The following is a 14,541-nucleotide window of genomic DNA, read 5'->3' as shown; positions in this document are numbered from 1 at the left end:
ACGCCCCCAAGGACGCGCGGCGGGTCCCACGACTCGCGCTAAGGTGACATATGATGCCTATGAACACCTTCCCCGAACAATCGAGAGCTCATTTCTTGCCAAATTATGCATGCATGTATTGTTGGAATTAGGGTTGCAGGAATGCACACACAACTTCAAGAAGATGAGGAAGCTTGAGCACAACACAGTAGTGTATTATGAGTGCCAAAAATGAAAGATAACAAGCCCTAGAAGATAATGGGCGTATATACAATGCACGGGGGAAAAAACCTCCTAGTGAGGGAAAAAGTGCCCCGGCGGTCCTAAGTGTGTTCACACACATCACTACTATAATATGGTAACAAATCCCCCCTGGAGTGATGCGGTGAACAAGAGCTAGCACTCATGTATAGGGAAGTGTCTAGCTATGTGGACGAATCCACAAAAGGGAGTAAGCCCAAAGCTTTGCGAAAAGCTTCGAACTTCTCACGAGGCAGAGCCTTTGTGAAAAGGTCTGCAAGGTTATCCTGTGTTGGCACATAAGCCAAACTGATCTCTCCTGCAGAGAGTCTCTCCCTGACATAATGGTAGTGCACCTCAATGTGCTTCGTACGAGCATGGAACACTGGGTTCCGCGCAACTGCCAATGCGCTCTGACTGTCAGTGAAGATGGTGGTGGCAGATGGCTGCCCAACACCCAAATCAGCCATAAGGCGTCTGAGCCACACACACTCAACCGTAGCTGTGAAAGCTGCCCTGTACTCAGCTTCACAACTAGAAGTGGCCACAGTAGGCTGCTTCTTGCTCAACCATGATATGCATGAGCTTCCAAGCATGAAGCAAAAACCACTCGTGGACACGCGTGTGTCATAACAACCAGCCCAGTCAGAATCTGAAAAAGCATGTAAATCTGGCGGCAATGATCCCCCCTTGGGATAAAACAACCCAAGATGCCGAGTACCACTCAAATAGCGAAAGATACGCTTCACTGCCTGCCAATGCTTAATGCCTGGGCTATGCATAAATCTGCTCACCTGTGAGACTGCAAACTGAATGTCTGGCCTCGTAATGCATACATAAATGAGGCAACCAACAGCTGTCTGATAGAGTGTGACATCAAAGTGATCTCCAGCATCATGAAGACTCAACTTCAAACCTGTCTCCATTGGAGTAGCAATAGGCTTGCAGTCTTCAAGGCCAAATCTCCGCAACAATGTTTCAATATACTTTGTCTGACACAAAGCAATACCTCCATCACACTGCTTAAATTGTATCCCCAAATAATGATGCAAATGCCCCAAATCTGACATCTCAAAAGAGGCATTCAAATCAGCCTTAAAATCAGCAATATGAGTCTTATTTGGTCCTGTGAGCAGCATGTCATCGACATAGAGAGCAATGATTAGATGTACACCATCCACACGTTTAACATACAAAGTGCTTTCTGTTGGACTATTCTGAAACCCATGTGCAGTCAAATATGCATGTATTTTTTCATACCAAGCTCGTGGAGCTTGCTTTAAACCATATAAAGCCTTTTTTAACCTGCACACTTTGTTTTCCTGCCCTCTTTGAACAAAACCACGAGGCTGCGATACATACACCTCCTCATGCAAATCTCCATTTAAGAACGCAGTCTTTATGTCCAGCTGATGTACATTCCAACCATTATGAGCTGCTAATGCACAGATGCTACGAACAGTGGTCATACGACATGTGGGAGCAAAAGTCTCATCAAAATCAATGCCCTTCTCTTGAGCATAACCTTTTGCAACAAGCCTAGCCTTATGGCGATCCACTGTGCCATCAGGCTTACGCTTCAATTTGTATACCCACTTAGTGCCAATGGCCTTCTTGCCAGGGGGCAAGTCACATAAAGACCATGTACCATTTTTCATAATAGCATCGTATTCTGCTTGCATAGCAGCCATCCAATTTTCTGAACTTTGTGCCTCATCAAATGAAACAGGCTCACTTTCATCGCACATACTAGAAACAGCCAATGCATAACAATCTGACGCATAAGAGGCACCATGAGAGCCAGAACGAGTGCGACTAGACAAAGGGGCATCCAACTTGCTGTCACGCAAAGTCTGCACCAGCCATCTAGGCATATTCCTAGAGCCCTCAATCTCTTGTCTCTCATCCTCAAGTGCATCATGCACATCTGCATCAGATATAGGCTGATCTGTGCCATCATTTAAAACCTGCATAGGCTGAAAAACTGCCTCATGAGGTATTGCACTTGACTGTGCACCACTGAAAAGAGGCAACAATGTATCATAGACATCACATGAGCTGATATCTGTCTCCTTAGTACATGAAACCAAGGGCTGAACTGCATCTTCCACAAATACAACATCACGGCTAACCAAAATGCGCTTTGTCTGTGGATGATACAAACGATAGCCTTTGCTCTCAGCACTATATCCAACAAAAATACATTTGACAGCTTTGTCATCCAATTTTCTGCGATGTTGCACAGGCACTAATGCATATGCCAGGCAACCAAAAACACGTAAATGGCCAACAGATGGCTTGCAGCCATGCCAAGCCTCATATGGAGTGACAACCTGTAATGCTTTGGTGGGACACCTGTTTAGTACATAAGTGGCACACATGACAGCCTCAAGCCAAAAACCATGTGGTAGACTTTGACTCTTAACCATACATCTTGCCATTTCCATGAGAGACCTGTTTTTTCTCTCAGCCACACCATTTTGCTGTGGTGTATACGGCATTGTACATTGGTGTTTTATCCCACGCTCAGCCAGAAATGCATTAAATTCTGAAGACATATACTCCCCCCCTCGATCTGAACGGAGGGTGCCCATCTTACTTTCTGACACATTTTCAGCCATAACCAAAAACTGTTTGAAGCACAAAAACACTTCGGACTTTGCCTTCAAAGGATATACCCATGCATGCCTGGTAAAATCATCAATGAAAGTCACGAAGTAAAGGTAGTTTCCAAATGATGGAGTTTGCATGGGACCACAAACATCACTGTGAACAAGCTGCAATCTGCGTTCAGCTCTCACTGATCCATCTTTGGGAAAGGAAGCACGCTGCATTTTACCCAATATGCAGCCCTCACAAACATGCTTGACAGGTGCCTCAAGCTTAGGCAAAGAAGACACCATTTCAGATTTCTGCAGGCGCAGCAAACTTGCAAAATTCAGATGACCAAAACGTGCATGCCACAGTTTTGCATTTGAAATAGCCTGCGTATCCATAATAGCACATGCTGAATCCTCTACACATTTGCCATCCATATTGAGCTTATACAGCCCTCGACATAGTGAACCAGATGCTACAATGATGTCACCACAAGAGAGATCATGAACAGTACATCTGTCATCCACAAATTTTACAACCAAACCTGTTTTGGCAAATGCGGAGACTGACAGCAGATTCTTTTTGATCCCTGGCACATACAATGCATCAAAAAGTGTAAAGGTGTTGCCATTTGCAACATTCAGCACAATCTGTCCAACTCCTTTAACGGGATAAGAGGAGTTATTGGCACAAGTGACAGTATTCCCTGTGGGAGCAGACTCAAGGAAAGTGAATAAACTGCGCTGCGAGGTGATATGCTTAGTGGCACCACTGTCAAAGTACCATACATCTGAATCTACTGCAGACATACATGTGTCATGCAAAGATGGGTCATAACTGCACTGCGCATTGAATGCCCATTCTGTATCTAGCACAACATTAGCAGATTCATTGTTAGAAGGAGAGGCATCTGCAACAGCCATACCAGCCTCTTTCTTCTTAGCCTCTTTCGCAGCCAGCTTAGGACACGCTTTGATGACATGATCATTTCCCTTACAGTACTTGCAAAATGTCTTCTGTTTGTCACCCTTCTTCTCATCTTTGTCTTCCTTCTTTGGTTGCGCAGCATTTGCAGATTTCTGCTTACTAGAAGAAAAGCCAGCTTTACCTTTCCCGCTTCTCTGACTAGCACCGAAAGCTTGATCTGCGACACGCATAATATTCCTGTTTTGCCTTGACTGGTCTTCTTGCAGCAAAACAGAAACTAACTCCTCAAATGATAAGGCATTGGGATTGCCTTTCATCATCAAGCGAAGAGTGGAAGCAAAACCCTGATAAGAATCTGGTAGACCATTCAAAACAGTCTGCACAAGTGAACTGTCTGACAGGATTTCATCTGCAGAAATGAGCTGCTCTTTGAAATCCTTGATCTTTGTCAAAAAGCTATCCATAGAATCACCTTCGTTCATATGCTCATTCTCCAACTGTTTTCGGAGGTAAGCAACACGAGCCTCATTTCTTGCCTGATACAATGTGGCAAGTACATCCCAAGCATCCTTAGAAGTCCTGCAGGAGCGAATATGTGGGATAATGGTACGTTTGACAGACAGCGCAATCAAGGCATGAGCCTGCGCATCTCTACCATCCCAACGAATCTGCTCTGCTGAAAGTGGTGGTTCTCGAACAGCTGCTACAGCACTTGTGCCTGCACCATCATCAACAGTACCTGTTTCTGATGTGTTTGCAGCATTTCCAGCCACAATAGGACGTGCATCAATACCCTGCACAATATTCCATAACCCCTTTGCTACCAATACATGTCGCATCATATATGCCCACAATGGATAGTTGGTGCCATCCAACTTATCCTCAGCAGCCAACATGCGGAATACATCATTGTTGTCAGCCATGGCCAATGACTGTTCTACTAGATGTAAATGCTGTCTGCAAGAGGTAAACCTGTATAAAATCAACCTGTGCTATATAGCACAGCCCAAAACAGACGAATGGGCACCTGTCCTGCAGATTTTAATCTTGACAGAAAATCTGCACAGTAGGACGATTTTGCCTGCGCAGTACTTGGAATGCAAAAACGGAGGGCGAAATGACTTCAGATCAAAATTCTGAAACGACCAAGCCCTACGGGCTATCCCACGGCATATACTAACCTGCTGACGCTCGTGAAACCTCGTTGCAATCGGAGGAGATGAAGCGGCAGGTGCCGGTGATGCTGCCCGGGAGGAGGAAGCCTGCTCTGATACCAATTGTTGGAATTAGGGTTGCAGGAATGCACACACAACTTCAAGAAGATGAGGAAGCTTGAGCACAACACAGTAGTGTATTATGAGTGCCAAAAATGAAAGATAACAAGCCCTAGAAGATAATGGGCGTATATACAATGCACGGGGGAAAAAACCTCCTAGTGAGGGAAAAAGTGCCCCGGCGGTCCTAAGTGTGTTCACACACATCACTACTATAATATGGTAACATGTATCCCCCACGGTGGGTGCCGTGCCCACTAACACCTGTGATCCACGAGCCGAGACCCACCAACTCGCACAGACAATTCCCGCCATCCTCCCCCCGAGGCACGCCTCCCTACATGTACCCCTTGCCACCTTCACCCACCTCTAGACCCTTCCAGGATAGTTGGTGCATGTGCTCCCCTGCCACCTCTCCCCCCTACGTACACCCCTTTCAGACCCCTCCTGGACAGGTGGTACTCTCTTCATGACACACCTATCGTCCATGCAACTAGCCCAAATGGCGCCCCCACCCAGATGCACTTGCCCCCTACTGGCACTCCCTCCATGTGCAAGCACCCCCTCCCCCGCACCGATATAAACCCCCTCCCTCCCCCTCTAGGAGATAGGCACTCATGTAAAGGCTGGGCTCTAGCTCTAGGACATGTCCTACACTCTTCTCCCCCCATGTGAATAGACTTAAAGTCACCCTCTTAGCCTCTCCCAACCAAGGCTAGACGTACCCAAGCTTCTCTCTTTCTTGTAAGGCCTCTGGCTAAGAAAACCCTCTCCAAAAGCAACCCCCCCATGTGAAGACATAAAAGGTGAGTTTAAGCCTTGTTCTCTTTAGGATTTTAGGCAAGCTTTCGGAATCCCAAACGGTGTCCATTTCCAAATTTGTTTGATCCGTTAGAATCCTCTCTCTCTCCTACTGATCTCTAGAATTTCATATCTACCCACACTCTTTCTATTCTCCATAAATAAGGATCTTAAAACGTCGCAGAATCAAAGAACCATGCAACATTCAAGCAGAAATGAAGAAGCACGCATCCATGCAAACGACTTTGCCCCTTTCATAAACGAATCCTTGTGCAAACAACACCCAGGTTGGCCATATTTTTAGTTCTCTTAAATATGAGCAACTTCTTCCTTTTAGGTCATAAAGTTAAGATTCTTAGGCTTAGTGAGATTACATTCCTATTGGTTAAACCTATAAACGATTACGACTAGCATTTTAGAAGCATCGCACCTCTCTTTAATTTAATTAGCCAAAAGGATTAAGTGTCCAATATGGAGAATTGCCACTTTCGTCCTCGTATATGCCCTTAAATAAGGCTAGTAAGAAAAGTTATGAGTGAGTAATCTTACTCCGGACTACTTTATGGTTTTTTTTCTTGTTGGACAAAGATTGTAGCTAAGAAGATCATCGTTGTGTCCAATGTTTTCTTATTACTCAATAAATTATTGAAAGAATGTTTTTCCTAGTTTCAATGGATATATTTGCTGGTTTCATTGCTAACTTGTAGATATATCTTCTCTCCTACTTAGCTAACGCTTGCGTAGTCAACAACAGAGGCAGTAGCAAGCCTGGGAGTCAGCCCAAGGTAATCCCCTCCTATGCCACTGGGAATTGGATTTTCACCCTGCGAGGGTGGATATGTAGTTATGGATGCTACCTAGTTCTACGAGCCTAGGCTAGTGTGGTGAATTAGTCCACCTCATGAGTAGACGTCCTCTCTAATGAGTGGGAGAGTTTGGTACAAGTGGTAGGACTTGAGGGGTGATAGGCTGGCTTGGCCCTCGCCAATTGGTCGATGACAAGGGAATCCGGTCCTCCGTGAGGTATGCCTAATTGGTTGAGGTTGGAAGACTGAATTCTAAATCATCGGTGGTTTGGTTTTAATTTTGAAATGCCTATGCACATAGGTATGGAAGCCTGGATCTGGTTGTTGCTGACCCGGTTTCAAGGTCTCTTTTATGAACATTTTGCTGTAAAAATTATTTGATGTAAATATTGTTGTTTTCAAAGGCTCTTTTAAGGAACATAAACTCCTTTAATTAAAGAACATGTTTTCAAAGGCTCTTTTAAGGAACATAAACTCCTTTAATTGAAGAACATATTTTTATATGTTTCACAATGTGCTAGGACCTAATTCGATAATAAAAGTGAATGGATGAGTGGATGGAAAGTGGGTGGATGGATGCCCTGATGGTGCCATCCTATGGATGGGTAGACCTGATGAGTCGCGTAACTTTCCAATAAATTTATTTGTAATAAGAATAGGGCCGGAATAAGTTCTGTTTTAGAGGGAACGAGCTAGAGGTCGTGCCTCGTAATAAGGAAAAGAAGAAAAAGGCGTTGGCTTCTATGAACCAAGTGCGGACTTGTTCCATCCTTGATCACGCACATTGAAGGGAATAAGATTTTTTAAACCTTTAATAAAAAATACTTCTTCTTCTTTTTTTCCTCTAAGGAAATTATTCTTTTATCGTGAATGTGTGGATGCAGATTCTATTGCCGGCGGTGGTTGTTGATGTAGATTTTATCGCCATGTGGTGGTCGCACACAGCAGGTTGCTGTCTGGGTCGTGATGCTTTCTTTTGATCGTGGCCGCCTTGTGGATGTTGTGCTACATGTGTTCGCCCGCACTAATCATATCCATCTCTTCTCTTCTGAGTTTATTGTTGCATGTTGCCGATTGATGATGGCGATTTTGTGAGTCACGCTTGCTTCGACTTTGATGCAAGATTGTCATGCTTCTTGTATAGCCCACAATGGACCACTTTATTTGTTTTCTGTGTGTTGTTGGCGCTTCCTTGGCTGAAACTTTTGTTCTCTCTTGGTCTCTGTCTCTCCCAATACCGCCTGCTAGCTTTGCGTGTTGCTTGCTTTGCTTATTATGCTAGCCACCAGTGCTACAGGTGTAGCTTGCCTCTCTCCTCTACTACCAACACCAAAGTCGCTACTTCTAAATTGCACCAAACAATAATTCTTTCTCTCTCCTCTCCCAGACTTTGATTACCCCTAATGCAAGAAAGCTTAAAGAGAGAAGATAACCTTAATCTAAGACTAAAACATTTGCCAATGAAATCTAATCATTTCCTAAAAACTGGAGAGCTTCACCCTTAGCTCTGATACCATGTTGAGAATCATGGATCAAGATTTCCTAATAACAAGACATCTACCTAATCAAAAACTAATCTTCCATTAATGACAACACTAATCTAAGGAAGATAAAAATGAAAAACACTCATCACATGAGTGTATGCTATAACTAAGATGCAACAATTAGATACCAAGATAAATTAGCTTGGATACATAAAAAGACTTGAGATAAGTGCAAGTGACATGTTCATTGCTTAAGATGCTCAAACTACATGTGTCTCTATGCACTTTCTATGTGCTACTTTTTTTACCATTGACTTCACTTTCTACAAATGACCATACAAATCAACCTTTGATCTAGAAAGGACCCTTGGTCTTTCTTCTTTTCAAATGTGCATGCTCTCCCCCTTGATCTACACTTGTTGCACCCTCACACATTACTATTTCAACACTATTCCCACAAAGAGATATGCTTTGGTGCATAATTTACCCACTTTTTTTGTTGCCTGTAGCTTTTCAGAGCGCACTCATGTATGATCTACCTCTACTAATTAATCTTAACTATTATATGTACTGATCACATGCTTATTGTCCTCTTTTTCTTTCTCTAGCCTCTTCTCGATTTCTCTCAAGGAAAGTTATGTAAGCTAATTCCAAGAGTAGAAAGGTTATCAATACTATAATCCTACCACTCATGAGATGTGAATAATCAAAGATGTTCTTTGATGAGATGAGTAACTAGTATACACCAGTAAAGGTAACTGAAGATGCAAACGTAAGAAGTAAAAATGATGTCCCATATCGAGGTGGTAGTACTGGACGTGAATATGACAACTGATAGGGTCTACAAATACCTCCTCGTAAGCGGTTTTAATATGTTGTAGGCATTGGATCTTGTGCCTATTGTGGAGTGATTAGAAGGGCCAATCCTTTTAAGTTTCCTTGGTACCAACAATGAGCTATGTTATGGTTCTTATGGTGCCAGCAATGAGCACCAAATTGTTGTTGTCTAGGCCTCAACATTAGACACGTTGGTAGCATAGAGCTTACGGACCAACTTCCATTCGAGCGTGGTGACATGTGGAGTGACTTTTACATTACGACATTAAACGTCAATCATTAAAATTCCTTACTACGTTGAAAAATGGCTTTCTGGCATTATTGGAACGTCGTCTCGACCCCCCCTTTCTTGTAGTGTCAAGTAGATAAGATAAGATTTTTGAAAGATTCCCCCAAGGTTTCTATAATTTCTTTTAGATTCACCCATTCATCTATATGCATACCATGGTAATACGCTCTTATTTTTTTACCTTGCTAGTATACTAACAATACAAGCATGATGAAAACAAAATAACAATTATAAATATCTATTATGATCCTTTCTAAAAAACAAAAAAGCATACCTTAGTTTTTTGAAAAAAGTACAAATCATGAAATCAATTGTTTCTTTTTTTTTGTTATAACTACCCGATACATGGATGGAGCATGTATGGTATTCTATTGAAAATATAGATGGGACAGATATAAAACTTTGAAGCCTATTGGTTAAACAAATGCCAAAAACCTATCAAATTTCTACTAGGAAAGTACTATTAACACAACATTGGTTGAAAGAATATATCAAACGCTAAAATAGTCTTCCCTGGCCTTCATATGAGCACTTCTTCAAAAAACTATCAATTTGTATCTTCTTTGAAAATACTTCTAATAAAGTTTTACGCACACCAGAAATGCAATACAAAAAATATTTTCTATATCTTTAAGCCATTGTCATGAACCTTCTTCTTTAACCTAAAGACCCACTTTTTTAAACGCCACCTTCTTGGAGATAAGGCCTTGGAAATAAAGGCTTTTAAATCATTTTTAAGCCATTTTTAGCCATTTTTAAAATCATAAATTTACTATCTTCATGACTTTTTTAAAACTATCACCATAGGTAAATGCATGTTAACCAAGCATTCTCAAGTAGTTTCATGGAGTTTTAAGTTGAGTTGCCTTTCCATTGCAAAAATCTACCTTGAACCACTTGTGGAGCTCAATTATAGGTGTAGTGTTGCACATTCAAAAGGTTTCCAACAGTCCCAAGAGTTTTCACATATGTTACTAATCATCGAGTTCTAAGCAAAACGATATAGTTTACAATCTCTAGCCCTAAAAGGGCCACTCTCGAGACGAGTCCTAATGTGAATGCCATAGCTTTAACCAAAGAGCAGTCAAATGGAACCACAATAGTAGTGCTCTCTCTCTCTCTCTCTCTCTCTCTCTCTCTCTCATATTTATGTACATTAATTGATGTTTCCCACACTCTTCTTGCTGATCTCCTTTTATCCTGCAAAATGTTAGCAAACTTACTATACTATGCTTTCTGGCAAATTTGTGGCCCTCTCTATGCTCCCTGATGCCATTTCTTTGCCTGTGTAAGGCCCTCCCAGCTCTGGTGAAACAGAAGGCATTAAAGGTTTGGAAGCATGAGTTACTGCCACCTTTTCTTCTGTATGGGCATTGCTCTCCATTTCTGAACAAATCTGCCCCTCTAATTCGGAAGCGCAAACAACAACTACTTGTCTTTTTGCATCGCTACACACAGCACCCTCCGTGGAGTGTGTACCCTCAGATGCCTGTCCTTGTACGCTTGTTTGTAACGATGGCTGCAAACTTAGCGTATTATCACCATGCATCAATGACATGCTCAAACTTCTCTTCGGCCCGCAGATTGCATCAACCTTGCTGTACACAGATATCGAAACCAAGTAGCCTGCGGCTGCCAGCAATGATATGATCATGTACGGCATTGGCAGAGTTCCAAGCCAGAATGTCACAAACAAGACTCCAAGATCGAGCACGAGATGCATAAGGGATACTATCAACAGTTTGAGTCGGAAGATAAAAAATCCGAGCTGATTTCTGTCATTGGCTTCACTCACCATGGGGTAGAGGGGGCCAAGGATCATGCTCATGTAGCTGAATGTGAGTGATGTGAGCAGCCTGTGGGGATCTCGGAGACTCTTTGAGAAGGTTTTGGGCGATTGTAGGAGCCAGTAATGGAGCCAGTAAGCAGTGATGGTGCCCGCAATAAATAATGGCGGGATGGAATCAGAGGCATGAAATTTGGCCTGCTCTCGGACTGATCTGCGGCTGGAGAAGTGTTCTCGGATGTGCACAATGATGTTTGTGAAGGTCAAGCAGCGGACAAGGCTAGAGAAAAGGGTGAACACCCCTGCCACGACCCCCACCGCAATCCTCTGCCTGAAAGTTCTGGCATTCTTGGCTATGGACTGCACTGATGTGCCCCCATTGTAAGCTGCAGAGATGAGAGATGCAGCTACTGAGATTTTGAATGTGGTGGACATGCTCTGGACAAAGCCATTCACTGGACTGAGGACCAGGTAGCCGCAGAACTGGAGGATAAGCATGGGAATGCCCTCCAAAGCAGTGCCCAAGATGCAGTACAGTCCATTCATCTCCGGGCTTCTCAAGTTCTGGACCCTGAATCAGACAAATTTGGATCAATTCTTAAATGGGAAAACATGAAATGGTGCTCCAAATTTTTTAAAAAACCAAATAAGCCTCGCTAATTGCTTCTTTTCTCACTCCCCCGTCCAGCATGGTCAGGGGCCGTGGGAGGATTAATCTGAGCCGTCCATTCAGCAAGCATTTATTTCCAGAATACAGGGACAGAATCAACAAGATGCTGCCACACCAACATCTAGAATAATCAATGCATTCAGATGCTGGAATGCAAGCAGATGCTTACAACTCAGCGGCTGGAATGCAAGCAGATGCTGACAACTCAGCGACTGGAATGCTCACGCTTCATCAGCACTCCAAAGACCTCCCACTCCCCCTTGCCCATGACGGCTCCCCATGGCCATTCCCTACACCTTGATGGCCGGGAAAGGCCATCGGTCGGCCATTCCCGGGGAAGATGGGTCACTGGCTACTAGCACCGGCTTCCTCATGGGAAAGGCCTCCCCATGACTTAAAGCTTCGTAACTACATCGAAACTGTGCCAGGCTACCCGTATTTTTCACCAGGAATCCATTCCCGTGTAATTAGGCGAGCTTAAATTAATGCACAAAATGGAAGATCGCCATGTTAACTGTGAAAGGAGGAAATTTTATAAAATAGATCCTCCATCAACAGGGTTCTCTTGGTTGAGACTTTCCTTTCTACTACTGTGCCAATTTTGGCATAATTAGAAAGGCAGAGGTTCAGTAGAGCAATCTGTGGCTACGATTGAGGAATTGATGTGGGAATGCTGCCAAGACATAGCTAAGGTGTTTCAGACGCCCAAATGCAGAACTAGTAACATCAAAAACTCTGGCCACAACACCTTTTTTCCAACAGAAGCCCCATTAAACCAAAAATAAAATAAATTACAAAATTTAGGCAAAACCCTGCTCAGAATTCGTCCTTGCCTCCGTCAACCAGTTTTCTATGGTTTCCTTTATTCTTTTTGAAAAGGGGAAGAAGGAGGGGAGGGGGGGGAGAGAGAGAGAGAGAGGAGGGGACGTTACCCCTCGCAGCTGACGGTGCGCCAAAGGAGGTTGGAGAGGCGCCAAAGGTGGATGAGCGGCAGGAAGTAGGCGGCAAAGAGGGGGGCATCTCGCTGCCTGTACTTGAGCTTGAAGACGAGGGCGTTGAGGGTGTGGCAGCAAAACAGGATTCCTAGCAGCGCGTAGAAGTAGCCCTCCAGGTCGCTGGTCTGGTGCCTGCAATCCGCATCGCAATGGCCCTCCCTCTCCCGCCTGGTGTAGCGGACAAAGAGGGTGGAGTAGTCCACCAAAACCACCAAGTTGCTGAAGAAATCGAAGAGGTAAGTGCCTGCGGACAGGAGGATGCTTGCCACCACCAGCACCACCAACGCCATGCTAGCTCAGCCGTCCAACCAACCCTATGGTTTTTACATTCCCGTCGCGTCTTTAGTGCGACTGCCTGCGTGCGTGCGTGCGTGCGTTTGTTTGTGTCTGTCTTTCTTTGTGCGAGTGGGCCTGCCACCTACCTACCTAGCACACCTACTTACTAGTTCCATCTGATCATCGTCCTTGGAATCCCCGGCCCCTGCCACAATTTTCCACTTTCTCATGTGCTTTTGCCACATGGCCTGGTTACTCTTCCCCACATGGTACGCGGCCGCCTGACGAGCTAGGCTCTTCACGCATCCACACTGACGGTAGGAAGGAGTTTGAGAGTCCCTAGGTGACGGTTTTACATGTCTTGTACAAAGGTAAGGAAGGAGTTTGAGAGTGGTTCAAATCTCCCCCTTACAAGTGATGGCATCTAGTGTGTGTGAGTAGTGTACTTTCAAAATTCTAGCCAAGCCAAAAAGAAAAAAGAAAAGCCAACAACCTGACACTTTCTTGTCTAGTATTAAAGCTAAAGAAATTCTCAAGGGTGGAACCAGGCAGCGCTGTTATTTGACCTTCAATTTAAAGTTCATAAACTAGCTTGACCTGCAAACTGTATGTTTATGTCTAAAAATTAGAGAAATTTTTAAAATAGTGGCCTTCTTTAGCAATTGAGAAGCCTTGTCTAGAACGCTTCAAATTTCAGCATTAGAACACGAACGCCCTATGCTCCCAACCAAAACCTTGGATGGAAATGGTTGGCTTTTTTTTGTTCATGACATAAGAAAATACTAATTTCAAAACAGTGTTGCAAATAATGCATCTTCATAGCCTTGGTAAAAGGTTGTTGTAGTTAATGCTTCTTCAAAGCCTTAGCCAACCAACACATGGTTTCCTTTGATGCTCATCATGGGCGTCTTTGGTGTTTATCCCCGTATTTAACATTTGTTTTCATCAAATGGTTGTCATCTATGAAGGCTTGTTATTGTACTCATCATCCCATCAAACTGACGTGCATGTTTCAAAAATACTCGTCAAAATTTTATATTTCCCCAAGGTCATCTAGAAATGACCAGTTAGCGTTGTGAATTTTGACACAAGTGGGACCCACCCGCCCTCACATTGTGCAATTGCATTAAAACAAACCAAATGGATTACAATAACTCCAAGCATAGAATTGAAATCAAATTGTAAATATTATTTGTCCAGCTCATTACTACATAATCCATTTACTTTGAAGCAAAATTCCATTGCTATGATATTCCCCTCCTCTTTCAACTTTCAAAAGAGCGCTCATTTCCCTCCTCTCTCACACTGTAAGATTCCTCCCTCCAGCTTTTGAGGTGTAAAGGTGTAAGAACCTCCCCTTCTGTTCGTGTACTTATTCCCCTCTCTGAAATAGAAGAAAGGTCTTGTTTTACCCTATTTTGGCCTAGAGAGAGAAAATGTCTAGAGAGAGATAATCCATTGATAAATAATTATTGGTTACAGATGTCATAACTCAAAATTTCCATTCAATCCTTGTTTCTCACAAAACAGTATCACTTTGGACTCTCCGTTGAGCCCAGCAGGTCAGCAAACAAGATCC

At 43.4% G+C, this 14,541-nt stretch overlaps 1 protein-coding gene across 1 annotated transcript; it reads right to left on the bottom strand.

Moving 5' to 3' along the window:
- Positions 1-10,016: 10,016 nt before the first annotated feature.
- LOC147626103 (uncharacterized) lies at positions 10,017-13,054 on the bottom strand. The gene is made up of 2 exons (XM_086817667.1): positions 12,624-13,054; positions 10,017-11,592 (listed from the first exon to the last, which is right to left on the bottom strand). The coding sequence occupies exons 1-2, from the start codon at positions 12,974-12,976 to the stop codon at positions 10,458-10,460; spliced, it is 1,488 nt and encodes a 495-aa protein (XP_086673793.1). The 5' UTR covers positions 12,977-13,054; the 3' UTR covers positions 10,017-10,457.
- Positions 13,055-14,541: the final 1,487 nt, after the last annotated feature.

This window comes from Cibotium barometz, chromosome 23 (assembly GCF_041138505.1).
Source record: "Cibotium barometz isolate CiBa-2024 chromosome 23, ASM4113850v1, whole genome shotgun sequence".
Lineage (NCBI taxonomy): Eukaryota > Viridiplantae > Streptophyta > Polypodiopsida > Cyatheales > Cibotiaceae > Cibotium > Cibotium barometz.
Note: the sequence above shows the minus strand (reverse complement) of the source record. Positions and strands in the feature narration are given on the sequence as shown.

Bases quoted from the DNA above. Each gene is read 5' to 3' on its own strand.
- LOC147626103 (XM_086817667.1), bottom strand. From the start codon at position 12,976: ATGGCGTTGGTGGTGCTGGTGGTGGCAAGCATCCTCCTGTCCGCAGGC. The intron at 11,593-12,623 runs GTAACGTCCCCT...TGTCTGATTCAG, and splicing joins CGCACCGTCAGCTGCGAGGG to GGTCCAGAACTTGAGAAGCC.